At 41.2% G+C, this 13,326-nt stretch overlaps 1 protein-coding gene across 4 annotated transcripts in view; it reads left to right on the top strand.

The window, feature by feature from the left end:
- The window catches only part of RALGAPB (Ral GTPase activating protein non-catalytic subunit beta), a 112,021-nt gene that overhangs the window by 77,706 nt on the left and 20,989 nt on the right, over positions 1–13,326 (top strand). For all 4 annotated transcript variants that reach the window (XM_048819666.2, XM_075118850.1, XM_048819663.2 and 1 more), the window contains 7 exons: positions 412–594; positions 5,063–5,214; positions 6,579–6,766; positions 8,739–8,845; positions 10,516–10,668; positions 11,367–11,576; positions 12,654–12,812. In XM_048819666.2, the coding sequence (XP_048675623.1) occupies positions 412–594; positions 5,063–5,214; positions 6,579–6,766; positions 8,739–8,845; positions 10,516–10,668; positions 11,367–11,576; positions 12,654–12,812 (1,152 nt within the window). The remainder of the gene's footprint in view (positions 1–411; positions 595–5,062; positions 5,215–6,578; positions 6,767–8,738; positions 8,846–10,515; positions 10,669–11,366; positions 11,577–12,653; positions 12,813–13,326) is intronic.

The following is a 13,326-nucleotide window of genomic DNA, read 5'->3' as shown; positions in this document are numbered from 1 at the left end:
AGTTGTCTGGGTTTTGGCATCCCTGACCTCTGACAAGTGGATAGGTCTAATTACCTGCAAGAGAGAGCTGACAACCCGTAAGTTCCAAAATAAGGAAGCTAAGCAGAAATCCAACTTGCTGCAAGTCCCCTAGTAAACCAACTGGTGTCCTCTGTTCTTTAGAAGCAAACCAGTACATACTGTGGTAGGATTCTTGCACGATCTCTTCACTGTAACTTTTGTGTTCCATTGCATATCAGCATTATATTAAACCTGTCTTACTTACAGTGTTTTCATGTATGTCAGAGAGCAGCGCTGAAATGTTTTTGTATTTCTTAGCATTTAGAAGCACCTAAACAAGTTCTGTCTTCTCTGAAAGAGTTCCTGAAGAAATTCTCAGCTGATAGTGTCTCCCTTGCTTGCTTTACGTAGGTGAAGGTGATTGTTGATTCAACTGACAGCAAGCGAGCTATTAGTTCAGTGTGCAGTTACATTGTGTACCAATGCAGCCGTCCAGCTCCACTCCACTCTAGAGATCTTCACTCCATGATTGTTGCAGCATTTCAGTGCCTCTGCGTCTGGCTCACTGAACACCCAGACATGATGGATGAGAAGGTGAGAGAATCTGTGCTGTTCCTGTTTAATGGAGGGAAGATTACAGGTAAATTAAATTCTTGCTGTTTTGTGTTAGAAGGCTTGCACACCTAAACCACCTGTTCTTGGGTACTTTTTCAGGTGTATATTTCCAGGTTTAAAGAAATGCAGTCCGCTTGAAATCCTACAAACATAAACTAACTTCTGGCTGACTCTAAGTAGCGTTGCTAGAGGTGAGAAGGCATGGAGAGTGGGGTGAGGGGTAGGAGAACAGGGTGAAATGCATTGGTGGTGGAGAAGATATAGGGGATTGGGGTAAATGGAGCCATCTACGGGACCTATGAAAATGGGGTTAGGATGGGGGGATATGGATTTGGAATTGTAGGGACTTAAAGGGGTGTCATAGAGCTATGTTCCCTGGTCTCAGAATGGGTGGGGACTGTGGAAGGCTGAAAGCAAATTCAGGAGGTAAGAGGGCATAGATATATAAGGGGGAAACAGGGTACCTGGGGCGGGCATGGAGAGGGGACTTGAAGGCAGAGATCTGTTTGAACAGGACTCCTCTCTGTCAGGCCTTATCGACAAACTGACTTAAACTTTTGGCACTCATTGAAAAGACAGGGAAATTCCCCAACAGAAAGTGAGTTTGAAAAGAGTTAAGTTGACTAACCCACACAAACCGCTCACTTTCTTTACAAAAATCTGTGCCTAAAAACAATCTTCGCAAGTGTCCAAAAAGAAAAAGTGAGGGCTCTAGCTAGTTCCCCACTGCCCCACAATCCTTCATTACTCACTCTCATTTGCCTAGGCTGGAAGATTGATAACTTGAGAACTAGTAAAATAATGATGTGATGAGTCATGAAATGGAGGTCCAATAATTGAGAGGAGAAAGGGATTTTTAGTCAGATTGCTTAAAACTATTTTATGCAGTGTAGTGGGAGCCATGTTGGTCCCAGGTTATTAGAGAGGCAAGGTGGATGAGGTAATATCAATAAAAGAGATTACCTCACCAACCTTGTCTCTCTTTGGTTTGTCTGTTAACTCCCATTTAACTTCTGTGCCTAACATTTTAGCTAAAGGAAGCCTTTCTTAAAGATCTAGCATTCTTAACCCTTCAATAAGATGTGGGAGCTCACAGTAAACAAGCTCTGAGACTCACAACAAATTCTCCAGAAAAACTGAAAGGAGAGCAGACTTTCCATAAAATTTCTGAGATAAAATAAGCAGGAGGAAAAAACCACCACTTCCTGCCATACTCATCATAAAGAAGCAAAAAAGAGAACATGTACCCAGTTTTTAAAAAATTCCTTTGGTCACCTTCAGCAATGTTCTGTAAACAGTGTTTTGTTTGGGAATCATGTTCTTAGGTGGTGGTTAGCAAGAGTAGGTTTAAATAGAGGTGTAGGGTTTTCTTCGAGGGGCAGGTTCTCAGATGGTGTTACTCTATTTACTTCAGTGGAGATGTACTGACCTACCTCAGCTGAGGAGCTCACCCGTTACGGTGCCAGTGCTCCTTATATTTTGGTGTTTTAAATCACTGTCTCTGCGTCTGCATATTTTGAACATTCTGGGCCAATTTTTAATGTGCACCCACGAACAGTTATTCCCTTTGTATCCACAGATAGGCCAGGTGTGTGCACAAATACATACAATGCTCCGCAATCTCAAGGCAGCAACATGAAGATATGTATTTTGAAGTAGCACTTATACACCGTTAGCAGACATAGTCCTAAAAGGTTTTCATTTTTATCAAATGGCTTCTCCCAGTGAATCGGGGGCTGAGCTGTTTGTCTTTGGCAGCATGGTCTCAGTGGACTTTGTGTGTTCTTTCATACATTGAAGGTTTTCAACATTGATCACACATTGACTATATGCAGTTAACTCATATCATCACTTTATATTCCACATCAAGTGTTGGTTCATTCTGGATTCATGAGGTGGTCTTTAATCCCTTTAAAAATATTTTAGAGCCCACTATCGTGGGATGGCAGCAGTGCAGAGCTCTCAGGTCTGCTAGAGGCCTGGCACCTTATTCGTAGGCAGTATCTTGTGAAGACCAGTGTATCATCAGGAATTTCCTGGATTACAAGGAGAAAAAATTGCTACAGCTCCCCAGATGGAAGGGAGTTCAATGTGTGTTAGTAAACCATGTGTAGATTCCATGGCTTTCCTCTATAAGACACCGTAGAACCTCAGAGTTAGGAACGCCTGAGTTACAAACTGACGAGTCAGCCACACACTTCGTTTGGAACCAGAAGTACACAATCAGGCAGCAGCAGAGACCCAAAAAAAAGCGCAAATACGGTACAGTACTGTATTAAACATAAACTACTAAAAAAATAAAGGGAAGGCAGCATTTTTCTTCTGCATAGTAAAGTTTCAAAGCTGTATTAAATAAACTTTTGAAAGAACTGAAATGTTTGTAACCCTGAAGAAAACATTGTAGAGTTACAAACAACCTCCATTCCCAAGGTGTTCATAACTCTGAGGTTCTACTGTAAACGATACTTCTCCCCTGGAATATCCAAGTTTGACCCTTTTACAACAACACTGGGAGCTACATCCTACCTTGCAACAGCTCCCAAAGAAAAAAATTTCACTCTTTGGGTTTTTATGTGACATGACTGCAGTTCAAGAAAGTTCAGCAGAATGGCCCCGTCACCAGCAAACCTTCTCTCCGTCACCGCTATGGATGCACTAATTGACTCCCTGTGTGTCTCAGTAGATTTGATGCTGCTTAGCTGTTTAGTTGTAGTTTTTTCATTGAGGCTGAATGAGCAAGCTGAGGGTTTCATTTTACATTATGAAGGTTCTTTGCAATTGCAAGGGTTAGAAACTTTAAAGAAGAAAAGCTGACTGAAGAAATAGTAGAAATATGGAAAAGAGCTGCAACACTCTCTGGGATTCTGCTTAAAACATCAGAAGCAATCTCTCTGAAATGCATTTAATACATATCTGCTTAAATATTTTTATAGAAGACTTTTTCTGGATCACTCTCCTAATAACATCCTCTCTGTTGTGTTCCACATATATAACTGTGAAGAGATGGTGTATAATTTTAACTTATGTATAACATTTAGCAGCATTCTTCTAATGTGCTTTTGTACAAATTCGGCAAAGCTTTTTTGAGGGCCTACGTTTTTGCATTCTACCATGTACGTGTGTAGTTGGGATAGTCTTCTAGCAGTGCAAGAGCCTCAAAACTATATTTGATCAGCAAAACTCACATGGCAGAACTTCATTTGAATTGACAATACATCATTAGAAAGAGAAGGTGGGTGAGGTGATATCGTTTATTGGTCCAACTTCTGTTGGTGAGAAAGTCAAGTTTTTGAGCTACACAGAGCTCTCCTTGTGGTTCAGGAAAGGCACTCAGCTTGTCACAGATAAATGCAAGATTGAACAAATAGTTTAGCATAAATAGTTAGCACATATTCCAAGGAATCATTCAAGGTGAAGTGGTCCATTAACACACCTGCAGTCTAGGACAAAAAGGGGGATTAGTGGGTTACAGATTATTGTAATAAGCCATCAGTCCAGTGTCTATATTAAGACCGTGATTCTTAGTATTTAGCAGAGTTATGAATTTAAGCTCCCAGACTCGTCTTTTGAAACTATTGCACAGTTTTGAGAATGAGGACTGATAGGTCAGATATAGTGTGATCGCTTTGTGAATAGTGTTCGCCCACAGATGATTGGGTGCTTTTGTCTTTCATTATTTTCCTGTGTGAGTTCATTTGAGAGTATAGCGATTCTGGTTTCACCCACATAGTTGTTTCTGGAGCACTTATGTTGTACCTCATCCAGTGCACTCATCCAGTGTTATGATAAGCATGTGTAGGATCCATGAATCTTGAAAGTTGGGTTGTGGGGGGTGTTCCTCATTGTAGCAGTGAAGATAAATCTGCGGGTTTTGCATCTCTTGTTCTGGCACGGTCTGGTGCCACTTTGAGTTGGTGTCCTGGTCTGTGGGGAGTTTACTTCTGTTGATGATCTTAGAGAGGTTGGGGGGTTGTTTGAAGGCCAGAAGAGGGGGCTTTGGAAAGATTTCTTTCAGAGTGGGTTCCTCGCTGAATATGGGTTGTAGTTGTTTGATGATACCCTATATGGCTTCCAGTGTGGTGTGGTAAGTGACAACTTAGGAGTGTACAGTTGATGGGGTTTTTCTGTATTTAAGCCGGTTTTCTTGGGGTATTTGGGTGGCCCGTTATATGATGTGCTCTACTTCTCTGGAGTATCCTTGTTGGGTGATGGTGGTTTAGAGTGTGTTAAGGTGTGTATCCCAGACTTTCCCCTTGGAGCATATTCTGTGGTATCTAAGTGCCTTGCTGTAGATAACAGATTTCTTGGTGTGCTTGGGTGGATATGAAGGTAGGTGTGTTGATCTGTGGCTATAATGGTGATGATACATCATTGTTGCATGAAATTCTTTAGGGAGGACCAGATCTGTGTGTTTTGCTTTAAACAATTTGTCCCTTTCCCACTTTAGGACTGTTTAAAAGAGGTGTTGGAGATTGTGGAATTGGGCATCTCAGGAAGTAAATCCAAAAACAGTGAACAAGAGGTCAAGTACAAAGGAGATAAAGAACCAAATCCTGCGTCAATGAGGGTGAAGGATGCAGCTGAAGCTACATTAACATGGTATGGTATTCATCAGAATATGTCAGCTGCCTGGCAGGATTTTGCTGCTGGGGAAATTAGCGTTCAGAAGAACACTGTTTTAATGGGTGGGCATGATGGGTGGTAGACTGGGTAACTTGGGATGGATAGATATTTTTCACTTGCTAACTTTACAAGTGGCTTGCAAAAGGGGGTAACTTCCTTCTCTTTTATTCCACTTGTAGTAAATTGTCATACAGTTTAATGTGAACTATAAAATGATTCCATGTAGTTACCAAGATAAATGTAACTATTCACCAGAAACTTGCAGATAAACTAGGTATTGCATAAAAGTACTTAAGCTTATATTGCTGTAGTCCAGGCACTTTCCCTTTATCTATGTAAATAAAATTATTAATGGGGGGGAAAAGATTTAACTATTAAATATGCTCATATCTGGTGGTGATTTTACTTCTGGTCAGCTTTTTTAAAGGGCATAATTTCTGGGGGAGAGCTCAGGTAGATCTACAGCAATCTCCTACCTGATCTCTCCCCCAGAAATTACGCCTTTTAAAAAAGCTCTGTCAAGAGGTAGTATCATCACCAGACATAATCATTCCCTCATTCACTGTTCTTGGCCAGGGAATTTCTTCAGAAATTAAACCCTGAGATGGTGCTGTTCCATTGGTGGAGACAGATAATATCTGGGAAAATAGTAAAATAATAATTAAAAAAACCCCACCCTGCATAATTTCACATTATTATTGATTATTTTTATCGCAGTAGTGCCCATGGACCCCAATCTGGGTCAGGGGCTCCATTATGCTAGGTGCTGTACAACCACATACGAAGACCTGGTCCTCATCCTGAAGAGTTTGCAATCTGAAAACTTCAAAGGCTGAACTCCTCAAATTAGGGGCCTAGGTTCATGAAGGCTCTGCTGAATAATTTCTGTTCAAAGTAACACTAAAGCAGTGATAGCAAGCACACCTACTATGGCTGCTACAGTGCTTGGGATTCAAGAAGGGATTAGGAGTTAAACACTTCAATGGACAATAAGAATAGTCAGATATATACGAAAAGTTAAAATAAATAAAAAAGGGGTAGAAATTCTCATGCTTCAAAGCATTCCCAAACTGCTGATTTCCTGTGATAAAGAAGTAACTTCCCGAATGGACAGGTTATTTGTTCCTCACGGGGTTTCTTGCATTGTCCTCTGAAGCCTTCAATTATTGGTCCCTGTTTGAGACAGGACTTGGATTATGTGGATCATTGGTTTGATCAGTTGTCAAATTCCTATGTCAGGATGCAAAGGGAACAACATATCTAAAAGTTCCCATCTCAGACAGGATCAAGATGCGTCTTTTTAGGATGTGTTGTTGACTGAATTCTTCTCTGATTTGCAGTATTATGCAGTTACTTGGAGCATTTCCTTCACCCAGTGGCCCTGCCTCTCCTTGCAGCCTGGTGAATGAAACCACCTTAATTAAATACTCCCGTCTACCTACCATTAACAAACACAGCTTCCGCTACTTTGTCCTTGATAATAGTGTCATCCTGGCAATGTTGGAACAGCCTTTAGGGAATGAGCAAAGTAAGTTAAACATTTTATGTCGTCTTGGTTCTGTAGATCAAAATTCTTTGTAGCATATCTGCAAAATGAGTTTGTTTTAGTTAGGCTGTTCTTTTGCCTTTCACACACTGGAAACCTGTTCTACAGGGTGTTCCACTGAAGTGTGGAACACTGGCATCTAATTGCAGGGATTTATACAATAAGATCAACAAAGTGTCACTGTTGTTACAATGAATATAAACCCTGCCAAATTCTCCAACAAAATGTGCACTAACCTGTGAGATCGCATGCTTTTAGCTGACTGCTCTGTAAATACAGCTGAAGGGAAAAAAAGCAGTAACACTTCAGTACATTTTAAAAAGTCACACATTCCACTCCATAAAAGGGTGAATGCTTAAAATGTATGTCAGACTACATGGATTTGTGTTTAACTAGCAGCTGCTGTGTGTGTTATTGATTTGCTCAGTTTAAGGCTCTGTTGCTATTAAATATTTTGGTGGGTACGGACTCCCAGCCGCTGCATTGCGTCATTGCTTTTCATCTGTAGGGGCTTAACTTCAATTGAGCTCCAATTTCTAGCAGACACTGGGTGAGCCATTCCACTGCACTAGTGGCATTAGCTGTAAAGGAGATGTGCAACAGGGTATCTGTGCCATAACCCATGTCTCCTTACAAACTCTGCGAGCAGTTTCACGTGTACTTTGAACAAGAAGGGAATCTGAGTAAGAGCTCTGCAGTACCCTGCGCAAGCATGCCCTAGAGCTGAAAAACACTAGCTCCAAATCACTCTCTGGGCGTTCCTGTATAAAAAGGGGGACACTTAAGAGTGGTTCCATCCACTCTGGCAGAATGTTGACTGTATCATAAATAGGCATGTCAGACAGATCTAACAGTTAGCATGGGCGCATGGTCCTTGTATCACTGGTCAATGGCCTTCTGGCTATGGACTAGTTCATTCCCATATGTGGGACTGACCAGGATCAAGGAAATCTGAAGACTCCGAATCTCTGTAATCTTTCCCCAAAATGGGAGACGTGATACTAGCCTATAATTACAAGGTCATCAGTATGAAGTGATGACTTTAGTAGGGGCCTCACCCATGCCTCAGCGAGAGTGGCTGAGCACCCTATCCTCAGATGGACGCTGACAGTGTCCACCACAATGGGCCTATCCTCTTTGCCAGCCAAAAAGAAACATGGGTCCAGTTACCAGGTTGTGGCCCAAAGTGCCCGTAGCACTGCTCTAACTTCACTGACCATCACTAGCTTTAAATTCTAGCAGATAGTTTTGTCCCATTTGGACACTGATGAACACATGCACCCATATCTATCCAATCAAAGCAAGTTTACAATAACACTCCTTGACTTTCTTAGAATAGTACACACACTCTCTCAAGTGAGCAGTTCTTCTCTCTCAGAATAACGTTGTGTTTGTCCTAAGTTGTCCCAATATCACTGGCATTAAAATCCTCCAAGGACTGGTCCAAATCCATGTTGTTGTTCTCAGATGCTGCTGATGTGTCTTGGCCTGTACAGCAAAGTAAACGTACAAACATGCACGTCCCTCTATGAATCCACTTGCTGCACATCTGAGCAGGCAGTAGATTTTTTTGATCTTCTGGCCTTCTGCACGCAGACATTACAATCTGTTTGCTGCGTTGTGATGAAACTGACCACTTCTCGCAGTCGAACCAAGGTGATCTGGAGCAAGGGTATGAGTCCACTTGGAACGTTAAGAGAGGCCAGCAGAACAGTATTTCCATGTTGCAGCAAAGATCATCCTTTATTTTTGCTACCCTTCAGGGATCTGTCTTATGGGTCAGATGGGAGGAGTTACCCTGAAAATCACACAAGTTTACATGGTGATATAGTATATTGAAACTTTTACGGGTATGAATACATTTGTCTGTCTGTGCTGATCACTTAGGTGTTTGTCAGTTGCATTAAATTATTACATAATATATTAAAATATGTTTTATCTGTGCACTCTGCAGATGACTCTTTCCCCTCTGTCACGGTTCTGATCCGTGGGGTGTCTGGAAGACTTGCGTGGGCCCAGCAACTTTGCCTTTTGCCAAGAGGAGCGAAAGCAAATCAAAAGGTCTCTATCAGAGCCCAATGGGAAATATGTAACATGCAGATGCTCAGCAGAAATTTCACTAAAATTGCAAAATAACCCACAGAATTGGTGACTGTATGTATGGCTGAGTCACAGTGCCCTTAACTGTGGGTAATGATACACATCTCTGGCGCTCTTTACAAATTTATTAACATACTAGAGTGTGAGTGTTGAACAAAAATGATGCTTACTTCTCAATTGTTTGTGTGTAAGGGCAACAGTCCCCGCATTGTTTGGAAAGTGTCGCATGAGGGGACTGTATATGTCCTTCAGTGTTCAGACATTAATAGTTTGAGTGGAGGTGATGCCATAGCTTCTGGGACTCTTGGCTCTTGTGAACATTTTCCAGCATTATGGTTTTGACATACATTTCTCTGGTTTTGGGGGATGACTGGAAATGGATTTATTACACTGAAACAACGACACAGACTGTGGTTGAAATTTGGGGCTGTCAGCCTCCTCTGTCCCTTTTCTATTTAGGTCACCTTCTTACAAATCCAAAAATATAGAGAACCCCCCAAGCAAAACTTAAATTGCTCTTAGCAGTCTACCCATGGCTAAGCAAGCTTTGGGGCAGCATATAATCCTTGTAATGCTTCTAAAGCTACCCTGGCACTTATGCAGATGTGTCCCTCAGTTAGGACATTTAATGGTATGGCAAGATAGTGAGGTTTGATAGAAACTATGGAAAGGTTCTCTTGGCATGTGAAATACTTGTTGGTGTCAGTGGGAGTGTATCAAGGATACAGCGCTGCTTACTGTTTAGCATTTTATACCTCTAAATTTAAAAAAAAAAGGCAAGCTAGTAATGTGGCGCTCCGGGCAACCCCAAAGACTCTTATCCTGCGTAGCTTATGTGGCAGTGTGTTCCCACTCAGACTTTGGGGTTTGGATAACTCTGGTGGTCATGAGGACCTGATCGTACTGCTGAGAGCAAAATACAGTAATTACACAGTTTCCACAGTATGCATCCGATGAAGTGAGCTGTAGCTCACGAAAGCTTATGCTCAAATAAATTGGTTAGTCTCTAAGGTGCCACAAGTACTCCTTTTCTTTTTGCGAATACAGACTAACACGGCTGTTACTCTGAAACCAGTAATTATAAGCTGTATGCAAGCTTCTTGCATACCTCAGCCAGTGAGTTCATCCTGACCTGCAGTATCCCTCCTGTGCAGCCCTGGGCTCATCAGCCTGACACGCAGCACCCTTCCCTGGTTTAGTCATACATTCAGTAGGGCCTAGGTGGAGACAATCAGAAATAATCTTTAGCTCTCTTTAAACATTTATTAGAATTGGTTTAACCTAAAACTAAAGCAACCCCAGAAAGGCTTGCAACTTTCATGTAATTGAATGGGATTGGTGGCGTAGAGATTGTGTTGAAAACCGGGGTTCATAGGTACCATGAGTCAAACCACCATAATGAGTAGGACTGAATATCAAACTTTGGTTTAAAACTTATAATCCTTACAAGTGAATAATATTTAGTTTTCTGAATGCTTTCTTAAACAAATAAATAAAGCCTATTGTTACCTGTGGTTATGAATCTGTGATATTGTGATAGAAATAATTTTCTTTGTGTATAATATAAATGTATTGCGCTACAGGACAAAGCATTTAAATTGGACATAAAATTGTTCCCTTCATTGTAACAGATGTTTTTACCAGAACCTCGACCTGCTCCTAAAAATGATGTTGGAATCAAATACAGTGTGAGACACCGGCCCTTTCCTGAGGAGGTGGACAAGATCCCCTTTGTGAAAGCTGACCTGAGCATTCCAGACTTGCATGAAATTGTTAATGAAGAAGTAAGAGGTTTTAGTCTTTGATTATTTCCTCTGTTCTTTGCCCATCAGCTTCAGAGTCCATTTGGTAAATTACACCCTTTACGTGGCACTTAACTCTAAAGCTTTCCTGTTGGAAAAGGTATTGTAGTAGAATGTTACCAACTTCCGTTAATGAGGTGACAAACTCACTGCAGCTTAGTGAAGTCTAGGAACTATCTAGGGATGATGGTAGGACCTGTGATATGACTCTACCTATTATTGGCCTATTGGGGAGCCCCACACAATTTGTTTTGCCCTAATCCTGACACACTATAATGACCTGAAGCAGTGACTTGTTTCCTGCTGCTGCTCCAGAGACAGAGGTTCGCACCTCTTCTGTCTTGTGAGAGCTCTTGTAAATGTGGCATTATTAGATTAGAGTGAAAAATGTGCTATTCTTCCAGCTCATTTGAAGGACAAATATTGGATATGTCGTTTGCCACAGTTGTCCTAAACAAATATGATACTGATCGGGGAGTTTCATGTCACATCCACTGACCCTCCTCCACATTGGTGGGACCTCACTACTCTGTGCTCCCATAAACATGGGGGAGTGTTCCAGGAACTGTTCAAACTTGTGGTTTGTTCCTCTGTGAACTAGCTAGGCAGGTGCTTTGAAATGCTGGGAAAGAGATGTTGCTGGAATCAGTATTCCATATCTGTGAAATAATGTGTTTCAGTTGGAAGAGCGGCATGAGAAGCTGAGGAATGGTATGGCCCAACAGATCACTTATGAGACATCTATAGATCAGCAGAGTGAAGAGGAGTGGCGCAAGAAGAGTTTCCCTGACCCTATTACTGAGTGTAAGCCCCCGCCTCCTGCCCAGGAATTCCAGACAGCACGCCTCTTCCTCTCGCATTTTGGATTTCTGTCATTAGAGGCACTGAAGGTGACTTGATATCTCCCTTCCTATTGCACAAATAATCTCAAACACCCCAATACCCTGTAGGACAAAACAGTGTCATTTAGCAGCTTTGCTAATGGAGTTTTCTCTTGTGTAAATATACTGCTGGAGCTAGTCACTGTTATGATAGCTGTGGTCTGCTACGATGTAGGGAAATGAACCCCTGAACGTCTCAGGAGTTCTGGAAGCCAGGGGTATAGCGGTCTAATGCTTCAAGCTTTGACTGAAGAGCTCTAAGCTGGTTTTACAAAAGGTACCTCAATTGGGATAATTACATATTGTGACCTTGAAATTCTTCCTGCAATTTCAGTTGGATGCCATAGTGGCTTTCAGCCCTAAACATTTCTGTAGGATTGCAGTATTCTGTTAAACAGATCCAGTTATCCATACATATATGGTTTGTAAGTTGTTACATAAAGCACTTTTGGATCCATATAATGGAAACACTAGCTAAATGTACAAGTTATTTTATGAGTTAGTACAGATAATCCAATTTTCAGATGGAAACACTGCCTCCTGCTTTTGGTCTCTCTATATCTCACCGTGGAGTTTGTCTCTAGCTCTGTACAGACTGTCAACAAACCGAGAATTGAGCTGTTGCAGAAATAATAATCACAAGAAGTACTTAGTGATTTCTTTCTTCCAGATGGTCTGCAAAACAAAGTGCATGTGGAGTTAAGCACAGTGTTTGTGTGCTACAAGTCCTCACTAGCCTGGGTGTGGGGGAAAGCATTAATATTAAAAAGTTCAAAATTATTTCTATCATTTCCATTCAGGGAAATCTCTTGGTTCTTCTAGAATTTCTTTTGTGAACCAGGGACACAGTGACATCAAATAGTGCAAGCTTCTTTGCAAAACCATACAAAACAAGGCTTTTGTGGTGTCACATTTATGTCATGTTAGAAATTTAAGTTACGGTTTTGATCTTATTTAGAAAAAAAATGCATTTATTATGGTCAATGTATTTTAAAATGATTCATACTGAAACCATCAAAGAACATTACTGGTGGAAAGGGTTTTTTTTAATAGTTAAAAATTTGAACTTCTTTATTTTCTGGGTAGGAAACTGCTAACAGCCGTCTACCTCCTCATCTGATTGCACTTGACTCCACTCTCCCTGGGTTTTTTGATGACCTTGGTTACTTGGATCTACTGCCATGTCGTCCTTTTGATACAGTTTTCATTTTCTATATGAAGGCAGGCCAGAAAACAAGCCAGGAGGTAGGTGAAAAATTGGAGCACTGATTGGTCTCAGTTTGTCTTTGCTTCATTTACCTCTTATTTATATAACAATGTGGTCTAATGGCTGGAGCAGAGGACTGGGACTCAGGATTCTTGGCTCTGCACTGTGTTGCTGTGTGGTCTCCAACAAGTCACTGTGCTTTGTTTTTCCTCTGTAAAATGAGGAGAATTACTAGTTATGTTTGCCAAAAGGATTAATAATGCTTTGTTATCCAGTACTGGTCTAAATGTATAGACACCTGTCTGCAGAACCTGATGTTAAAGGGACACTTTCAAGGTTCACAGGCCCAACGTACGACCAGTACCATAACTTGTTCCAGTGGTGTGCAAAGACCAAGTCGTTTGCTTTTGTAGGCTTTCATTCAAACAGAAATGTCAATGAATTGGAAAACTAAATGTACAAGTAAAAAGGAGTTATTGCTTTGTAAAGTATATGTTGCACTGACTATACTTGTTTGCGTTCAAACGTTATCAGTAGTGAGAGTATCAGTGT

The sequence above is a fragment of the Caretta caretta genome, chromosome 13 (genome assembly GCF_965140235.1).
Source record: "Caretta caretta isolate rCarCar2 chromosome 13, rCarCar1.hap1, whole genome shotgun sequence".
NCBI classification, from domain to species: Eukaryota; Metazoa; Chordata; order Testudines; family Cheloniidae; genus Caretta; species Caretta caretta.
The sequence above is the reverse complement of the archived record's forward strand: the minus strand, read 5'-3'. Positions and strand labels throughout refer to the sequence as shown.